The following is a 19,940-nucleotide window of genomic DNA, read 5'->3' on the forward strand; positions in this document are numbered from 1 at the left end:
AGACCAGGACTCTGGACACACACCTCAACCTTGTACGGGGAGGTGTCATCAATGACATCGCAATCGGTACTGGAAAGAAGAAAGCACTACTTAGGGGAAAGCATCTAAACGCATGCTGTCACCTTACTTCCCTTAAGCTCAAAGAAACAAGGAAAGAGCAGGACTTCCTCTATTCCATTCACACAATTCTGCCGCTCTGCACATCTCTTTCCAAATGATCAGCCAAAAAGGGGAGGTATTTTATAAAGAGCCGGAAGGTAGATATTTCAGACTTTACGGACATATTATTTTTGGCCCAATTACCAATTCTGATTTCACCGGAGTGGAGACGTAGCCATGGCAAAGACGTAACGGACTGAGCATGGCTGTGTTTCATAAACCTTTATTTATAAAACAGATGACAGGCAGGATCTGGTCCGCGGGCTACAGTCAAGACCACACAAAGCAAAGCTCTAGCCTATTTTTTTCCTTTCCAACACCTCTCGGCATAGACCACAACTTCGGATAATGAGTCCTGCCTTGGGGTAACAGTAAACATGCATATTCATGAAGACAATATCTTAATTCTACTGAAAGTTGCATATATACCACCAAATTACATAAACTAGAAATGTGGTCAGCTAGGTTTTCCTCCTGGTTCTGATTCTGTCGCCATGCCCCTTCTCAAACACTACGCACACGCCAGGAGTTCTCGCTGTGGAGAAGCAGGTTAAGGACCCAGTGTGGTCTCTGCAGTGGCTCGGATCACTGCAGAGGTGCAGGCTCTACCCGGACTCCCACACAGCGGGTTAAGGATCTGGCGTTGGCACAGGTGCAGCACAGGTTGCAGCTGCAGCTCAGATTCAACCCCTGGCCTGAGGACTTCCGCATGCTGCCAGTGCAGCCACCAAAAAAAAAGAGACGGAACACTCGAGACACAGGGACCACAGGGGGGCAACCTCTTGGTTCCCATCTGGAAGCTTACGATGTGGACAGTGTGTCGACGGAGCCTGCGATGGGTTGCATCATGTCCCCTGACGTTCGTACGTTTCAGTCCGAACCCCTGGGGCCTCAGAACATGATCTTATCTGGAAACAGACTGTTTCAGCCGTAATTAAAGCCAGCTCGGGTCCTTTGGGGGGGCCCCGGACGCAGGGCGGCTGGTGCTCCCCACACGAGGGGAGATCTGGACACAGAGACGCAGGCATGGAGATGAAGTGGAGGCCAGGGTGGTGCACCCACGGGCCGAGGCACAGCCAAGGCTGCCGGGACCCGGAAGCTCCCTCCCAGATTCAGAAGGAAACGCCTACCCACGCTGGACCTCAGGCTTCAGGCCTCCAGGATCCTGAGAGACCGTTTCTGCTGTTTGAGCCACTAAGTCTGCGGTGTTTCGTTACAGCAGCGCCGACACACGAACACAGGGGTTCGAGCGCATCCCCTTGTTCACGACGAGGGAACAGGTCCCTCGTGCTAAATGGAGAGGCGATACCCCAGTTCAGCCCCCCTGGGGCTGGGCAAACGTGCTAAACGGCAGGACACCGACCGCGACCCGTGTCCTCACACCAGCACAGGGGACAGAGCCTACGCTCCAGCCCTCGCAGCAGGAGGGGAAAACATCAGAAAAGCCGCGTCTCCACCGACCAGTACACACAGACGAAGCCCCACAGGGTGACACGAGAGACGCGGTCGAAGTAAAGGGAACCGTTACCTCCGTCCAGTACTGCTGTTTGGCTTCTGTGTCCATGTGGGCAAAGCCGCCCAGGACGAGCGCCTTCATCAGCGCCCTCTGCACAGGACTGGACAAGAAATTCAGAGGCGGGCTGCGGCTTGCAAACTGCTTAGCTAGGCTCCACCAGTTTTCACACTGAATCACTAAGTTTGCCCTACAGGGAGAAGCAACAACAACAAAACAAAACACAGGGAGAAGCGTTTGCGTGTACACTCAGCAAACGGAAGTGCAAGGTCGCTGCACGGAACTCATTCTCCAAGCCCAGCGCAGCAACCTTGGTACAGACTTTGGAGTCACACAAGGCCGCATTCAAACCTAATTAGCTGTTGGTGGATTATTATCCGTTTCCTGTTCTGTAGAAGAAAGCTAACGGCAGTAATAACAGCCCTAAACCTCCTGGCAGGACCGCTGTGATGATTAAATGAGATGATGCATATGAAATGCCTGGAACAGTACCTAGTAAATTCTAAGCGTTTAGTAAACAGCAGCCAATGACAGCAGTAATAACAGTAAGAAAACTATGAACACTTCCAGAATGTGTCCTAGAAAGCAATGAAAATTTTGCTTGGCAAAACTAAATTCTACCAATTACTACTCAGTATTTCTCATCTTTAAAATGGGATAATACTAATGGAATACCTGAAAACTCAAGTAAGACTATTCCCTATTTTAAAGTGCTTTTAAAACTGTAAATAACTGGAGCTCCCTGGTGAACAAGGACTCACTGATGTCACTGCTGTGGCGTGGGTTCAATCCCTGGACCAGGAACTTCCTCAGGCCATGGGCCCCTCCCCCCCCAAAAAACCCACACACCCATACACATGCCCCCCCCCCCGTAAATTACTAAAATATATGAGCTCACATGACTCCTGGATGCCACACCTCCTGAACACTCCCCGCAGCCTCAACCATAACCTGGAGGAGCCCGATTTGCTTCTGTAACACCGGTTACGACCCATGTTTTAAAACACACTGACCCCGAAGTGCAGGGTCCAACCTGGACCTCGGGACCCTGTGGCCGCTGGCCACAGACGGGACCCCCGTCAGCTCACCTCTCCCTTCTCTCCACGAGGGTGACCAGCAGCTGCACGGTGTCGTTTGCAAGGTCCTGCTCGCTGCTGCACACCGACAGGTTGCTGATGACTTTCTGCAGGAGGTAGCCGACCACCCACTGAGAGCCCTCCGTGTCCGCCCCAAAGGCCGCACTGAAGGGCACGCTTATCTGCAGAGAGGGAGGTGAAGGTCAGAAAGACAGACGTGCTGTGCGGCTACAAACCCGCAGAGAAATCAAACGGAAATCCCAACGAAATCTCGAGTACTGCCGGTTGCACAGCCACTTCCTAAATGGATTCATTTCCAAAAGTCCCAAAAGGACGGCTTCGACCCCGGAGGTTTCCCATGTGATTTTCCCATCAGCCTCAATACTGTCGTGTCATCAACGCAGGGACGTGCTGCCACCAAGTACAAAGCACAGAAACCAATCCGTCCCCACAGTGCGGGGAACTCAGCAGCGGTTACTCGCACCGGCAGAATTGAATGCTACTCGAAGCACGGGGACCGGGCGGCGGGCCAGCCACGCGGCGCTCTCCGCACGGAAGGCGCTCAGCTCTGGGTTACTCTGGTGAGAAAATCCCCAAGGAAAAGGCCTCCCTTCCGCCCTGCCCGTCCTCCCGAATCCCAGCCAAGGCACTTTTGCATCCTGACCTGATCGTACAGTTTCTCATCCACCAGGAGGTAAGTCTTTGCCCAGCGCTTTAGAAACCAAACGATATCCTTGCCCATCTGAGGGCTCAGGAGGTGAGTGAGAGCCGCTCTCACGGCTCGAGATTCAACTTCCGAAACTCGCAGAACCGCAGATAACAGCCTGAGGGGAGAAAGGAGATCATTTACTCTTCCATCTGGTTCGTGGGTGTCTGACCACAGGCTTTTCTTCCAGGTCGTTTTCCGGCTCCTGACAATTTTCATCCCGAGGGTCCTGGACCGACGGCCTGTTTGACGGCTGACCTTTCGGGAAGCAGGAAAGGCAACGGGAAGGAACTCTCCTGGCCAGAGATGCCCTTCCGGGCGGCTGTAAGCACGGGCGGGATCCTAGCGCTGCCGCCCACAGGGATTTTCCGGGTTCGAAGGGGAGAGACGCGCACACACGAAGTTGAGAGCAAACGCTGCTCCAGACGGGCATGGGCGGCCCTGTGCTGTGTCTGCACACTGGTCACGCTAGGGCGGGGGCTGGGAAGGGGCTTCTTGAGAATGTTTGGAATACGGAGTCTCGTCTCTTAAGTCTGATAGTCCTTTTCAGCTCCTCACAAACCTGATTTCCGATGGTCTTTTCAAATGAAAACGTTGCTAGAAAAATTACCCACACAGGAGCACACAGTGTCCTTTCTACGCTAGACAACGCCCCACAGCGCGAGACGCAGTTAAGGAAGAGAGGCCTTTGTTCGGGGCTTAGGAGGGCAGCCCAAGCGGCTGCAAGTTCACTCGGCTTCAGCTGAAAGGCAAAGACACGAAGGGACATCAGGGACACGGCAGGGGCGCTCCCGCGCTTCTGCGCCAGGACGGGGGCCACGTCCTCGTCCCGCACGCAGCCCTGGCCCTCCGACCGGCCGCCTGGCCGGACCGCACCGCCCGCGCCGGGTCTGCCCGGCCCGAGGCAGCCCTTTCCTCGGAGCGCCCCTCACCTGGGGGCCTCCAGGTTCCAGAAACTCTGCTCTCCGCCCTGTGCTACACACGCGCCCCTGTGGCACCCTGTGCCACCGGAGCTCAAATGTCTAAAACTGATTTTAAAGTCCTGATGCACTGGGACTTACCTATCACGGCGTCCTGGTACCAACAGCACCCATATGAAAAACAGACAACTTTTTCTTTAACAGTTGGAAACGTCACACTGTTTCTTCTTTCCTTAAATTTTTATTTTTATTTCCCCACAGAATATGATCTTAAAATAATAAATTTTTATACTCATTTTATCGATCACACATACACTTCTCTAAAACAAGTATGTATGTGTAGATATTAAAATATAATTTTAAAACATTTCCCATGATAATAAGGCTGTATTAAAAATGTCTTCTGGATTGAGTTATCATTACAAGACTTATTAGAACACAATTCAGCAGAATATAACACGAATCTGAATAAATTATTAAACACATCATTTATTAAAAGACTTTATGTACAATACATGGAATATAGACATTTTATAACTAAAAATGAAATAAAACTGAAAAATTGTGAATATATATACTGTGAATAAATATACTGTACACTTGGAACCTATAATGGAGTAAACCAACTACACTTCAATTTTTAAAATTCAAGTAAATAAAATTTTATTTATAAGATTAATACGACGGTTTTATTTTTCCAAATTAGTCCATGTATCTGTCTCATCTGCTTTCTGATTTTCATTTTTATAGGTATAAGCACTGAGAAAACACATTCACATCAGTAAGTGGAAGGCATTGTTAAAACAACAGAGTCCCTTGATTATCTGAACTTCTTGCCAGTTCAAAAATCAGAGATCTATCATCCAAAAAAAAAAAAAACAGAACAAAACTGGGGCAGGGGGGGAATCTTTTTATGGCCACACCCACAGCACATGGAGGTTCCCAGACCAGGGGTCAAATCAGACCTACAGCTGCCAGCCTGCACCACAGCTCACGGCAACGCCGGATCCTTAACCCACTGAACAAGGCCAGGGCATCCTCATGGACAGGTGGTTGGATCCGCTTCCGCTGTGCCACGGGAACTCCCCCCAAATTATCTTTAATAACACGAGGAGGGACAGCTTGACTGGCTCCCCCGCAGCGCTGGCTTCGCGAGGGCTTTCCGGGCCGCCCGGCGCTCCGCCGGCGCTGAGCTCTGCAGGCTGCGCACACCGCCCACCCGCCGCCCAAGTCTCAGAACAAGGGACAGCTTCTGCCTGCTTCGTAAAGTGGGGGGGAGGTTCAGGGAGAGAGGGCACAGAGGGTCCCCAGGGCACAAACTGGGGGCTTCCCGAGCCTCCCCTGGCCCTCCCCCACAGTGCTCCTCAGTCAGAAGCCCTGGTGGCCCCGCTCTCAAGCTCCGCTCCTGCCCACCAAGCCGTGATGCCCTGCAATCTGCCTGCCGCAAGGGTGGTCAGCGCAGGCTCCCACCACCAGCCCTTATACCACCTCTGTGCCCGCTTCAGCGCAAAGCATTGCGCCCACCCCGCTTCTCCATCTTCAGCCGACCCTCCCCCAACGGCTGCCCTCAAGCAACCCGGCAGGCATGACAACACCCTGGCACAGTCTGCGGTACCCTCAGAGCTGGGCCCAGGGGAGGCGAAGAGAGAGTGACGGACAGCCCACGTGTGCTTTCAACCTGCTGCCATCCCAAGACGAGCACCCCAGTCCGACTCCGTTCTTAAGCATGCCAAGGACAGGCCCACACTTGCCTGATTCATCTTGGGCCACCTTTGCGTTTCACAAACTGAAAGCTGGCACCCTGAGTCAGAGCTTCCTTTCGCTGCCCACGGCCTCTAGGACCAGCTCTGGTCTGGACAGCCGCCACCCGGCTCCTGCTCACTGCACTCAGCCCCTAACTGGTCTCCCCGCTGCACCCCGGCCCCTGGCAGTGCACTCCCGCTGCAGGAAAGCCCACTGTCCAGCACCTAGGTTGCTCCTCTCCTCCAGACCCTACAAGGGGACCCTACAAGGGCACCCACGTCACTCAGAGCAAACGCCAAAGACAGGACCTCACCTGGCTTCCCTCTGGTTTCTCCTCTCACACCGCCTCCTACCAACGCCACGGGCCTCTGCTCGGCCCACAGGGCAGCTCCCGCCGCTCCCTGCTCAAGCCAGGCCCCTGGCTGCTCCTCCTGAAGCGCCCACGGGCTCCCTCACCGACCCCAAGCTTTGGTTCACAGGTCTCCTTGTAAGGAAGATCACGCTGGTGGCAGCGTCTCACCCGCGGTCTGCACCCCTGACCCTCAATCCCCGTTTCCCCCCGCAGCACACACCGCAGCCTCTGCTTGCGCCGCCTTCTGCCCTACAAGGAGCGCTCGTGCTGTTCTGCTCGCTGATGTATCCCCAAGGCCGGGAACAGCACCTGCTCCCCAGTAGGCATTCCACAGTTATCATCAAATGACACTTTCTTCAAGACACGTCAACTGCTTCTTTAGTAAACAAGGGCTGGTCCTCTCCCGCCAGTCAATTTCACACGAATTCTTTGGACTGGAAAACAAGGGCGACTTTTTGTTGTTGCAACCCCGCTGCCTCAACCCTGCACAGCCTGCGCTCTCAGCCACCAAAATGCTTGGGCCCCCACAATGATGCCCAAGAATGGCAAAAACTGAAAAAGCACTCCTGGGGGTGCTGCCCAGAAGGGCACAAGGCAGAGGATAACAGGGCAGCACCAGGAAAGGAACGGCCTTGGAAACTCACTTTCACCCAAACCAAACCAAAGCAGCCCCTGCATCTCACACTTACAGTAACGGGACTGCAGCTTCCTGACTTCAAGTAAGAAACTGCAAGACTAAAGGAAGTACAGTCTCAAACATTTCCTTAATATTAGCTTGACAGTTCGATTTTTTAACTATTTTGTCTTTTTTTTTTCCTTGAGCCGCACCAGCACCACATGGAGGTTCCCAGGCCAGGAATCAAATCAGAGCTGTAGCCGTCTGCCTTCACCACAGCCACCCCAATCCTTAACCTGCTGAGCTGCGTCTGCAACCTAAACCACAGCTCACCCCAATCCCTAACCTTCTGAGCAAGGCCAGGGATCAAACCTGCATCCTCAATGATACCAGTCGGGCTCGTTAACCTCTGAGCCACAACAGGAACGCCAACAATTCGATTTTTGAAAGAATCGTATTTTCCATTGTCCAGGGTTAAGTGACGTCCATGTATTTCGCATTAGAATAAAAGGAATGAGAGGACAGCACCTCGTCTGACTACTTCCTTTGTAACTGACAAAACCAGTGCTATTCCGCTAGGACCTCTGCCTGCAACCCCAATTTAAACTACAGCAAAGTGCTAGAACTTGAGATGCTGTGTCCCGACCCACTTTAGGAGAGTCTTCTGGGTCAGGGGCACACCCTTGAACCTCACCCTTAGGAATTCATGGAAGTGCTGTCACTCCTCTCGGGAAGGGCAAAGTGGAAGCTCCCGGGGGGGGGGGGGGGGGGAAGGCCATTGCGCCAGCAGGTCAGCCAGCAGGTCTAAAGGTTCACACTCTCAGGACAGATACCTCTGCTCCCTGGGAGACGAGGGAGCCACTGGAAAGTCGCTTCCGCTTCAGGGACAATAAACACGTGTTAACGTTCACCTGGGCTTGGGGCCGGACCTGCATGAGCACTGCTTTCTGAAGGTCAAGGGATGACCTTGTAGGGATCAGACGGAACGTCCCTTCCAAGCCTGACCGCACTGACAGTAACTCTACGCTGGTTTCTATCGGTCCTGGACACAGCCGTCAGGGCTCCCGGGAGCGGCCCTGCTTACTTACATATGCTGAGCGCACGGGGCCTTGTTTGCGTCCAGGCTCTGCCCGGCTTCCCTCTCGCTGCCAGTGCAGCCATCTCCCCACCCACCCGGAACTTATAAAACAGAAGAAATCACAGAAGCACAACTATGAAGGTCACATTACCTAATCACAGAATCTGTCCTGTTGTACCCTGGGATGGAAGAAGCCTTTTCTCCCGGAGATCCCAAAATTTGAAGGGTTGTATTAATGTCAACTTCAGATGAATGCTTAATGGAATATTCCATTATTTCTGGAGGTATTAGCGGAGTCTCTCCCTGAGTATCATCAGCTAAGAGGTAGCCTTCGGATTAAAAAAAAAAAATTAAAAACAAACAATTAACAGCCTTCATTTACCAAATTGCACTACAAATGTTTTCAGTTTTATCTGATACACACGCGTGCGCACATGCGCTCGCGCGCGCGCACGCACACCCCCCCCCCATATAAACTGAGGTAAAAGTAAAGGATAAATGTTAATATAGTAATTTCAAGATTTTTTGAGAAGAAATATTCTAAGATAATTAACCCTCAAAAATACAGAAAAGGGAAGTTCCCGTTGTGGCGCAGTGGTTAACGAATCCGACTAGGAACCATGAGGTTGCGGGTTCAATCCCTGGCCTTGCTCAGTGAGTTAACGATCCGGCGTTGCCGTGAGCTGTGGTGTAGGTTGCAGACGTGGCTCGGATCCCGCGTTGCTGTGGCTCTGGCGTAGGCCGGCGGCTACAGCTCCGATTGGACCCCTAGCTTAGGAACCTCCATAAGCCGCGGGAGCGGCCCAAAGAAATGGCAAAAAGACAAAAAAAAAAAAAAATGCAGAAACCCTGACAATATGATTCTTGAGGAAGCCCCTAACTAAACGCACGACTGCCCAGACTGCCCAGACTACCCTCAGCTCCAAACCTCACTGGTCCCTACGTCTCAGCTTCCTCGTGGCGGCGGAGGACAGCATGAGCAAGAGTAACAGTAACCCGCTAATGCTTCACGTTCAGGGGCGACCGTGACTCCAGTGGAACAGGCTCCGGACGCCTGCTGGCCAGCATGTCAAAGAAATGCAGCCACAGCTCCGTGACCTCCGGTGGTCACACCCAAACTTCACCCAAGACCACTGATGAGCTGCCACCTTAACACACGCAGCGTGTCTTAAGGCTCAGGCTGCCTGGCTGGCAATGCCGTTAGAAAGAAAGAGCCGACCCACCTGTAACTAAAATCAGCCAGTGGATATCTTCATACAGATCATCCAGCGTCTTGCTGTCGACGGAGCGCGAAGCGGGGGCGGCCAGGAGCTGCTGCTGCTGCCGCTGCAACTGCCCGTGCAGCCTCGTTACTCTTTCCTCTAACAAACTGCAAGAGGGAGAGGTCAGCGGCTTCACGACGCTCAGTCCGCAAAGCCCTAGAACAACTTACAGCTCCCACTTTGACACACGGTAAATTAAGGGGTTAGCCCAGGACACATGTACAAGAGTATTTATTATATGCGCAACGTTCTCGCAGCACTATAAGAAGTGCGACTTATTGGAGTTCCCGTTGTGGCGCAGTGGTTAAGGAATCCGACTAGGAACCATGAGGTTTCGGGTTCGATCCCTGCCCTTGCTCAGTGGGTTAACGATCCGGCGTTGCCGCGAGCTGTGGTGTAGGTTGCAGGCGCGGCTCAGACCCCGCGTTGCTGTGGCTCTGGCGTAGGCCAGAGGCTACAGCTCCGATCTGACCCCTAGCCTGGGAACCTCCGTATGCCGCGGGAGCGGCCCAAAGAAATGGCGAAAAGACAAAAAAAAAAAAAAAAAAAAAGGAAGTGCGACTTATTGCTGATGGCACAGAACTGAAACACTGCTTTGCAGACAGTCAGGTTTCCAACAGGCGCTGGAAAAGTGGTCGCTCCGCGTTTTTACTGACAGGGGTCGAGTGGTTTCTCACCCCCCGTTTCCATCATCTCTGCCGTCTATGCTGTGGTGCCTGGGCTCCCAATGTACGAGCCGAGGAGGGCGACCAGCGTGAGGTCCTGCCCACTTGCCCCATGTGCTGGGCACGGCTGGGGGTGCTCTCCGGGGAGCTGTGACCAGAGGGGACTTGCTCCGCGGGGCAGCTGCGGACTGCAGGTACCTTGTCAGCAGAGGTACGCAGTGCTCTGCCGCGATCCGGCCGAGCATCCCCACGCTGGCGAGCTGGTCCGAGAACTGGTCGCGATCGTCCTCTTGCAGCTCGCTGATCTCTTCTTCCTCGCGAGAGGCCACGCCGTTGGCGGTCTGTCATTGACACAAGGAGCAGAGGCTGAGCTAGTTCCCACCCTCGGCGCCGCCCAGCCTTCAAGCGCAGCTGTCTGGGCACGGCTACCCAGCCACGCCGACGCCCAGGCAGCGACCCAAGGAGGACAACCCGCAAAGAAAGAGGGCGGAGCCATCACCCCACTCGCCCCTCACGGGTAAGCACAGCCAAGCACACGCCTGCACCCCGCCTCCCCCAGCAGAGAACCTAACGTCTGGACCCGAAGATCCAGGTTCCTCGGGACAGTACCCGACAACCGGGCAGCCGCGGCGGGGGCCGGAAGCTGCAGCGGCGGCGGGAGGTTAACACGAGCCCCTAGAACCGGGCCTGCTGAGGCTTCTGCTCTGCGCTCGGGGCTCTGGGCCACTCCCCGGCGCGGAGCCTGCGAGCACTGAGGCCTGCGGGACTCACCAAATTCCGCGTGCCGTCTGGAGCGGCGAGGTGGCACTGGATATAGGAGTTGAAAACTTGAACCGCGTGCTGCGTGAAGAAGCCCTTGTGGAAGTGTTCGTCGTCTTGCACCAGCGTCAGCCAGGACTCCAGCAGCCTGTCATAGGCTTCCATGTAAACCATGTCATCCTTATCCAGCTGAGGGAAGAGCAGAGCCACGGAACGAGTGGCCAGAGTGCAAGAGCCCAGAGCCCCACGGACGGGAGCCGGGCAGCTCTCCCGTTAACAGAGGACCCCGAAGGCCACTCGAGGACCAGGCTGACGGAGCTGGCCTGACAAGTAACCATCGACTCAGACACTGCAGGACCGCCGTGCAGGCTGCTCATCAAACTTTCTAAATTCGTAGGCAACCAGAACTGATGTTTATTTTGGTACAAGACTGGCTGCTCTGCTTTGCAGACCAATGTATTTTCAAACAAATCTAATACGAACGTTTCTCCATAGCCAAGAAGAGAACAGTGCGATTACCCTGAGAGTAAATGATTTTAGAAAACAGTCGCTGCTCAACAGCTTATAAAAAAACCAGAAAGGCAAGGCATGGCCTCCCGGAAGCCTGAGGAGGGCACCGAGGCAGAAAGAACAGTCTGGGAGACCCAAGCAGGGTGCCCGTGGGTCTCAGAGGACAGACGCAGGGAGGGCAGCGGCTGGCCGAGGGGCAGGCTGCTGTTCGGGTCCCAACCAGAGGGTGTGCAGGACGGAGCCCCGTTTTAACAGATACAAGACTACCTACAGGAACTGGCTGCACTTCTTTATACTTGGAGTGACCCACCAGAAAGGGAAAGAAAACAAACCCTTTCAAGATCGCAACAAAAAGAAATAAAACACTTAACAATAAACCTGACCAAGGGGATGAAAGACATGCTGAGAACTCTAAAACGTTGGTAGGAGAAACACAAGATGAGGCGAAGAAACGCACATGTAAATGCACCCCGTGCTCCTGGGTTAGAGTGAACGCAGCTGAAACGGCCACACCACCCGCAGCAACCTACAGATTTAATGTGACACTCTTCACAGAACTAGAACAAATCATCCAAAAATTTACAGGCAACTACGAAAGATCAGAGCTACCAAAGGACTTCTCAGGAAAATGCACAAAGTTGGAGGCACAACTGACCCACGTTTTAGTCTACACCACAAAGCCACAGATACCAAAACAATGTTTCGCTGGCACAAAAACAAACACATGGATCAACGGCACAAAGAGAGACCCCAGAAATAAACTCACACCCCATGATCAATCAGTCTGTGACAAAGGAGGCAAGAACATACAATGGGGAAAAGACAGTCTCTTCAGCAAGTGGTGCTGGGAAAACTGGACAGGCGCACGTCAGTCAATGATGTTAAAACACGGCCTCACACCATGCCCAAAAATAAACTCAAAATGGCTTCAAGACCCAAATATAAAACATCTTAAAACTCCCAAAAATAGGCAAAATATTCTCTGACATAAATGGTACCAAGGTTTTCTTAGGTCAGTTCCCATGGCAACAGAAATAAAAACAAAATGAGCAATTCCAATGTCTAAGCTTTTGCACAGCAAAGGAAACCATCAACAAAACAAAAGGATAACCTGCAACCTGGGTGAAAATACTTGCGAACAGTGTGACCAGCAAGGGCTTCACCCCTAGAATATACAAGCAGCTCATACAACTCAAAACAAAAATAACCCAATCAAAAAAAAAAAATGGGCAGGAGTTCCCATTGTGGCGCAGCAGAAACTAATCCGACTGGGAACCATGAGGTTGCGGGTTCGATCCCTGGCCTTGCTCAGTGGGTTAAGGATCCGGTGTTGCCGTGAGCTGTGGTGTAGGTCGCAGATGTGCCTTGGATCCCGCGTTGCTGTGGCTCTGGCGTAGGCCGGTGGCTACAGCTCCGACTCGACCCCTAGCCTGGGAACCTCCATGTGCCGCGGGAGCGGCCCTCAAAAGGCAAAAAGACCAAAAAAAAAAAAAAAAAAAAAAGGACAGGAGACAACAAGTACTGATGAAAACCTGGAGAAAAGAACACTTGTGACTGCTGGTGGGACTGAAACTGGTTCAGGTACTGTCGGAAAAACACCGAAGTTCCTCAAAAAGTTAAAAATAAGGAGTTCCCGTCGTGGCACAGCAGAAACGAATCCGACTGGGAACCATGAGGTTGCAAGTTCAACCCCTGGCCTCGCTCAGCAGGTTAAGGATCCAGCGTTACCGTGAGCTATGGTGTAGGTCGCAGATGTGGCTTGGATCCTGTGTTGCTACGTCTCTGGCGTAGGCCGGCGGCTACAGCTCCGACTGGACCCCAAGCCTGGGAACCTCCATATGCCGAGGGTGCGGCCCTAAAAAGGTTTATAAATAAATAAATAAATAAATAAATAAATCTGCCATATGATCCAGCAATTTGATTTCTCGGTATTTTCCAGAGGAGACAAAGACACTAATTCTAAAGATACCTGCACCCCGGTGTTCACAGCATCTTCATCTCCAACAGCCAAGGCAGGGAAGGCACCGAAGTGTTTAAGATGCATGAACAAAGAAACTGTGGTATACTTACATAATGGAATATTATTCAGCCATAAAAACTGAGGAACTGCCCACTTGCGGCAACATGAATGGACCTCGAGGGCCTTATGCCAAATGACGTGGTCAACGAGAGCCAAATACCATATACTTTCCCTCACATGTGGAATCTTAAGAGGTCAGGTTTGGGGGTACCAGGGCTGGGACATGGGGGAGGGACACTGTAGGAAGGTGTGAAAGAAGCTAGGTCGGGATGTGGCGGACAGCAAGGCGACCACGGCCAGGACTGCTGCACGGTGCTTGGGCCACAGATGCTAAGAGCTCTCACCCAAAGGAGAAGGCCTTTTTCTTTTCTTCCTACCGTGTCTGAGAGGTGACAGATGTTAACCTACTGTGATCGTCACCTCACAACACCTGTAAATCAAAATTACAGCGTGTACCTTCAACTCATATTCTGGCATATGTGGTATCTCGGTCAAATTGGGGGTGGGGGGGGAGAGAAAAGGAAATACAAATATAAATGAATGAAGAGATGAATGTATGTATGTTGCTGAAAAAAACCGGTTATCCTTATGGAAAAACAATGCAACTGGATCCCTACTTGATGCCATATTCAAAATTAAATTCTAAGATGGAATGCACACCTTTTTTTTTCTTTTAGGGTCGCACCCGCACGCATCGGAGCTGCAGCTGCCAGCCTGCACCCCAGCGACGCCAGACGGGAGCCATGTCTGTGACCTACACAACAGCTCATGGCAACGCCGGATCCTTAACCCACGAGAGACACCAGGGATCGAACCTCTCCCCGCCCCCCGCCCCCCACCCCATCCTCATGGATACTAGTCAGATTCTTAACCCGCTGAGCCAAGAAGGGAACTCCAAAAGGCAAACTTTTAAAGCATTTAGAAGAAAACACAGGAAGGGAAGGTGTCTGAAACAGGTGCCTAATAAAGCAAATTATACAAGAAATGACAGTAAGTTCCACTACACTAAAGAGTATCTGTTCATCAAGTCAAAATGCAGCACAATATCCATGACTGACCCTGGAATAGAGAGAAACGGTGAGCTCCAAACACAGCCTACAGATGAGGGGACCAGACTGCGCCAACCGTCATCTCTTAGTCTCAGCAAGTGCACCGTGGCTCTGCCACACGGTCACCTGGGGAAGGAGGATACAGTTTGTGGGAACCCTGTACTAGCTTTGCAACTCTTCTTTAAATCTGAAATGCTTCCAAATTAAAAAAAAAAAAAAAAAAGATACCACAAAGCGAAAAGAGGAGCCACAAAACGAGGAGAAGACGCGTCAGCAACACAAACCAACGAGCAGGAAAGGAGCACACGAACCCCGCGAAGAGTCTCCACAGCCGGTGAGGAGAGGTCAAACCACCCGGCAGGAAATCGGGCAACGGACTAAACAGCAGTTGCCAAGCGCAATCGCGGGGAGGCTGCGTTTAACGGCCGACGCAACGCTCCAGCTCAGGAGCACTGGGGACAGCAACGCAGACCGCGTTCTACGCTCGGGGTCTGGCGGACGCTGCGATGTGACATGTGACAGTCCGGGTGCACGGAACGCGCCCGCACAGGCGAGGGGTGGCCCGAGCCCACACGCGCGCCGCCTTCGCTCCAACACCGCGCCTCCGAGGCTTGGACCCCGGGCAAACGCGCACAACTGTGTGCCGGGGGCGCGGGCAAGGAGGCTTCCTGAAACACCGCACTTGTGCACAAAGGGGCAAACACCCGCCCTCGGCCCGGCCTGCGCACACAAGGGGCCAGAGGCCCGGAGCCACGGGCGCCTCTCCTGTGAGGCGGCAGAGGGGACCAGTGCGCCAGTCACACTGGCCCCGGGAACAGGCATCTGCTGGTGCCGCGGAGCGATGCGTGGTTTCCTTTCCGTAGGTATCACGTGTGACACAGTCGAGTCCTCTGCGGTGGCCCTGGGGACCGAGGAAGGGACACGGGAAGTGGTCAAGCCACGCTCGCTGTGGGCGCAGCAGGAGGAGAGGCTGACTTTACGCCTTCAGCAGAAGCCGCCGCCACCGCCGAGAGTGACGAGATGACCCCGACCGAGGACACCTGCGGCCCGTCCCTACTCCGCGCAAGGCCTCACGCGCCAGGTCTTACCGGGCTGTCCTGCCCCAAGAGACTGGTAAGGCACCTTAGGTGGCACTTGGAAGGGGCTCGGAAGGAAGAAGAGGGCATCTTCTAGGAGCTCGGCTGCCCGGGGCCCTGGGGCCGGCCCGCTCGGCGTGGTTTCCTCCCTCCCAGACAGAAAGGCACAGACACAACAGAAAAGCCGTCCACGCCTCTGGCCATTCCACCCACAAGCCCCGACGCCAGACCCCACGACCACAGGCGGCCTGTCGGAGCCCCGGTCCCCGGACGCGGACTTAGGATGGGAACCGAGTCCGAGGACACAGCCTCCCGCTCCTCCTGGAAACCAACGCAAGCGACGCATCAAGCGAAGTGCGAGAAATCTGGCTGACGACAATTGGCAACTACATCTCGCAGGCTGTCACAGAGACGTGAAACCCAGCTGAGCGCGCTGCCTGATACCTTGGCCCTGCTCCACGGCCACACTGGCCAACGCCCAGCCCCAAGCCGGGGCACGTGCCAGGGGGACGACGGCCCGAGCCCGCCACTCCGCTCATGCCCAGGGCCTGTCAGGCCTGCTGCCAGGAGGGCTTTGGAGAGGGGAGTGAGCTTAGGAGGCCACTTGACCTCACATTACTCCCTGTGGGAAGAGGGGTTGGAAGCACGTCAACACCCACCACGAACCTGCCAGGGTACAGAGGGGCGAGCCTGCAGCTCCTCGGCCGCAGGGGAAAAAACCTGCCTTTGTGTCTGGAAACTATTTGGGTATAAAAACAGGGGTTAATTCCATTTATGAAAATGCTGCCAAATGAAGCTTGGGAACACTCCCCCTTTCTAACAGGGAACTGAATTTCAGATTAAAATCTAGCAGTCCTGTATGATTCCAACCTCATGACATTCTGGAAAAGACAAACCACAGAGACAGGGGCAGAGCTCAGGGGATTTGGAGGGCAGAGAAACTCCTGCCTGAGCCTCTAGCGGTGGCTACGTCTTCACAGCCACAGGACGCCCAGCATCCTGACACAACCCACGGCTCTGGGTGGTGACCATGAGTCTGTGTAGTTTCACCGCTAGGAACACATGTGACCTCCGGTTGGGGCTCGCAGAGTGGGGTGGGGGGGCATGTGGGTCTGGGGAGGGGTGGGGGTATGGGAACTCCATATTTTCACTCGATTTTGCCATGAATCTAAAACCGCCCGCAGAAAACCAGTATGCGTGCATGTTCCTAACACCAATACTGAGCCAGGAAGCACACCAGGGAACTCTCCTGCTGGAGGAGCTCTACTCATCTGCCTCTGGTGACGCAAAAACTCCAAATTTATTCCTAACTATGACAGCGCTGTGGTGACTAGAAGATATGACCCATTCCACTACAACAGACTTTTTTCCTACAAAGTGCACGTGACCAACCTGACAACTAGAAATCATGCCTACAAAACGGGAAAGCTCCTTCTCCGACCACTGATATCCTCTCTGTATGTAAACGTAAGTCACATGGTTCCGCTGGAAAAGGTGTGCGATTCAGAGATGTAAAAAAGCAGTAAGACGGGTGTGGGCAGTGAACGCTCCCAAGGAATGCTTTCTTCCTCTTTCACTTTCTTCTTTTTCGGCCATGCCCACAGCATATGGGGGTTCCCGGCCAGGAATCAAATCGGAGCCGTGGCGAGATCTACGCCACAGCCACAGCATGCCAGATCCTCAACCCACTGAGCGAGGCCAGGGATGGAACCCGCAACCTCACGGTTCCTGGTCGGATTTGCCTCCGCTGCACCACAAGGGGAACTCCAGAAGGTTTTATTTATTTATTTATTTATTTTGTCTTTTTGCTATTTCTTGGGCCGCTCCCTCGGCATATGGAGGTTCCCAGGCTAGGGGTCCAATCAGAGCTGTAGCCACCGGCCTACGCCAGAGCCACAGCAACGCAGGATCCGAGCTGCGTCTGCAACCTACACCACAGCTCATGGCCGGATCCTTAACCCGCTGAGCAAGGGCAGGGATAGAACCCGCAACCTCATGGTTCCTAGTCGGATTCATTAACCACTGCGCCATGATGGGAACTCCCCAGAAGGTTTTATTTCTAAGAGATAACCCTGTTTAACTTCGTGTTTCCTATTTACAGCCTGAAGCTGTGGCTACTCAACTACCCTTACAAGGACTTGGAAATAAAAACACACTGAACCGAGATTGCAGAGGCTGGGAAAAGTGCCAAGAACACTGGCTAGGGGGCTCACCAGCAACGTTCATTTGCAAACATGATAAAAAAAAATCATTTGGCAGAAATAACCTATGCAACATAAAATGTGCTTATAAAACAGAAGGGAGAAAAGCCCCGGGTACATACAGGGAAGGGTTCCATCTAGATCCTGTTTCTATATGGACGGCTGGCACAGCCGCTGGTTTTATGCTTCTTTACAGGGTTTATACACATACAAATCTTTTACTTTATCCAAACAACGTATTACACAAGAAGTTCAATATTTAGAGGCACTATCACAACCCTCAGGGCCAATGACAGATCAGATAAAGAACTGAGCAGTGTCAGACATTAATCAGAAAGGACATAAGAAAGATCAGAGACGGACAGACAGCCGTCCAGCGGTTTACGCCTGCTCAAAGCACTCCTCCCGGTGCGGCATCAGGACACGCAAAAACGGCAACACGGAGAACATCAGAGAAATGCCACGACCTCTCCATTTTAAAAAGGGAGCATTTAGAAGTCTCCGCATGTCAACTGGAAAAAAATGCACGCTCTCGTGAGCTGCCCCGGCCAGCCCTCACAGCACAGAGTTAATTTAGCTCCGGAGCATCTACGCAGCTGACAGCACCCTGGTTTCTGAAATCCTCCGAGACAAACTGACACACGGCACAGGCAGTGCAGCTGTTCGAAGGAGCCCTCGCTGGATCACTTAAAAACTCAACCCCGACAAAAACTCCAAGCGCCCCACTTGTCCTTCTCAGAGTTTGTACGTGCGACTCTCCTCGACTGATACGATGCCTTCCCTTCGGAAACATACACACGGTTTCCACCTTCTTAATGCTAAAGATCCGGAAGGTCACAGCACCCGGCGCACGGCCGTGACCCATCAGCATTTGCGGCGCGGAGTGGAGGCGGCATCCCCTTCCGGAGCGGCTGGCATCGCTGGCTTCCCTGACCACCTCCTCTGCCTCCTCACTCCAGGTTTCACTTCTGAAACCCTGGCCCAGGGGCTCAGGTTCCGTTTTAATGCCAGGACTGTAAGCAACACAAAAGGGACAACAGTCTTGACAGGAAGCGAGCTGTAACCTAAATCCACTGTGTGCTGTCTCAAGTGCAAGCCACCTATAAAACAAACACTGGCTCCGTGCGGGGCCTGACAGCAGACCGAAAACTCAGAGACAAGTCAGCCAACACTGCACGGCACAATTACAACCCAAGCAGATCTAAAGAAAACACCGACATTTTTTAAAGAACTTCTTTTAATGAGAACCTATATTTAAGTTGTAAGAGTAACCAATTTTCTCCCACACATCCTAAGCAGAACTAAAGCTGCCCGCTGTCAGTACTAAAATAGCCTACTTTCAACGTTGGGGGACACAGCGCATCTCAATCAGCTCTTTCCTTTGATCAGCAGGCAGAGGAAATGGAGGCACCGTCACGGCTGGACAGCTGCGTGGCCTCCAGAGCATGCGGGGGGGGGGGGGGGGGGGCTTCTCAAGCCCCGACCCCGTCCGGCGCTGAGCTGCAGGCCGACCACGCCTGGTTCCACAGTTAGGCTGCCCGCTCTTTGCACCAAAATCCTCCCACGTTTCTGCTCGTCGCGTCCTATTTGCAACGTGGCTTCAAAGTGCTCCTTCTCGCCGCATCTCCTCTCCACAAAGTAACTACCACGGGGCTGGAGAGAGCAGACTCTGAAGTAACAATGCTGAGCTTCAGGAGTTCCCACCCTGGCTCAGCTGAAACGAACCAGACCAGCATGAGGACACGGGTTCCATCCCTGGCCTCGCTCAGTGGGTGAAGGATCCACTGTTGCCCTGAGCTGTGGTGTAGGGCACAGGTGCAGCTCGGATCCGGCGTTGCTGTGGCTGTGGTGGAGGCAGGCGGCTGCAGCTCCGATGAGACTCCTAGCCTGGGAACTTCCATATGCCATGGGTGCGGCCCTAAAAGGACAAAGAAAAAAAAAAAGGAATGCTGGGCTTTAAATGCACTCACGCACCAAGAATTAATTCTACAATTAATTCTACAATGAACGTCACAACTTAATCAACATCCTTTTTCTTTACTACCTACCCTCTGGCCTTGAGGCTGGGGGGACAAATATACTAAAATTACACGTGACGGGCTCCCTTCACAAAGGTCACCAGCATCTCCTGCCCCCACACCCCACCCCACCCCATGCCCTGGCACACACCCCCACCCTCACGGCAATGTGTGAGGATCATGGCAGCTGCTCCCTTCAGGTAACACGTTATGCGGC

At 53.2% G+C, this 19,940-nt stretch overlaps 1 protein-coding gene across 11 annotated transcripts in view; it reads right to left on the bottom strand.

The window, feature by feature from the left end:
- The window catches only part of XPO4 (exportin 4), a 105,008-nt gene that overhangs the window by 12,345 nt on the left and 72,723 nt on the right, over positions 1-19,940 (bottom strand). For all 11 annotated transcript variants that reach the window (XM_047756264.1, XM_047756261.1, XM_047756263.1 and 8 more), the window contains 7 exons: positions 10,862-11,038; positions 10,289-10,431; positions 9,387-9,532; positions 8,315-8,492; positions 3,413-3,572; positions 2,761-2,930; positions 1,688-1,862 (listed from right to left, as the gene is read on the bottom strand). In XM_047756264.1, the coding sequence (XP_047612220.1) occupies positions 1,688-1,862; positions 2,761-2,930; positions 3,413-3,572; positions 8,315-8,492; positions 9,387-9,532; positions 10,289-10,431; positions 10,862-11,038 (1,149 nt within the window). The remainder of the gene's footprint in view (positions 1-1,687; positions 1,863-2,760; positions 2,931-3,412; positions 3,573-8,314; positions 8,493-9,386; positions 9,533-10,288; positions 10,432-10,861; positions 11,039-19,940) is intronic.

Source organism: Phacochoerus africanus, chromosome 13 (genome assembly GCF_016906955.1).
Source record: "Phacochoerus africanus isolate WHEZ1 chromosome 13, ROS_Pafr_v1, whole genome shotgun sequence".
NCBI lineage: Eukaryota > Metazoa > Chordata > Mammalia > Artiodactyla > Suidae > Phacochoerus > Phacochoerus africanus.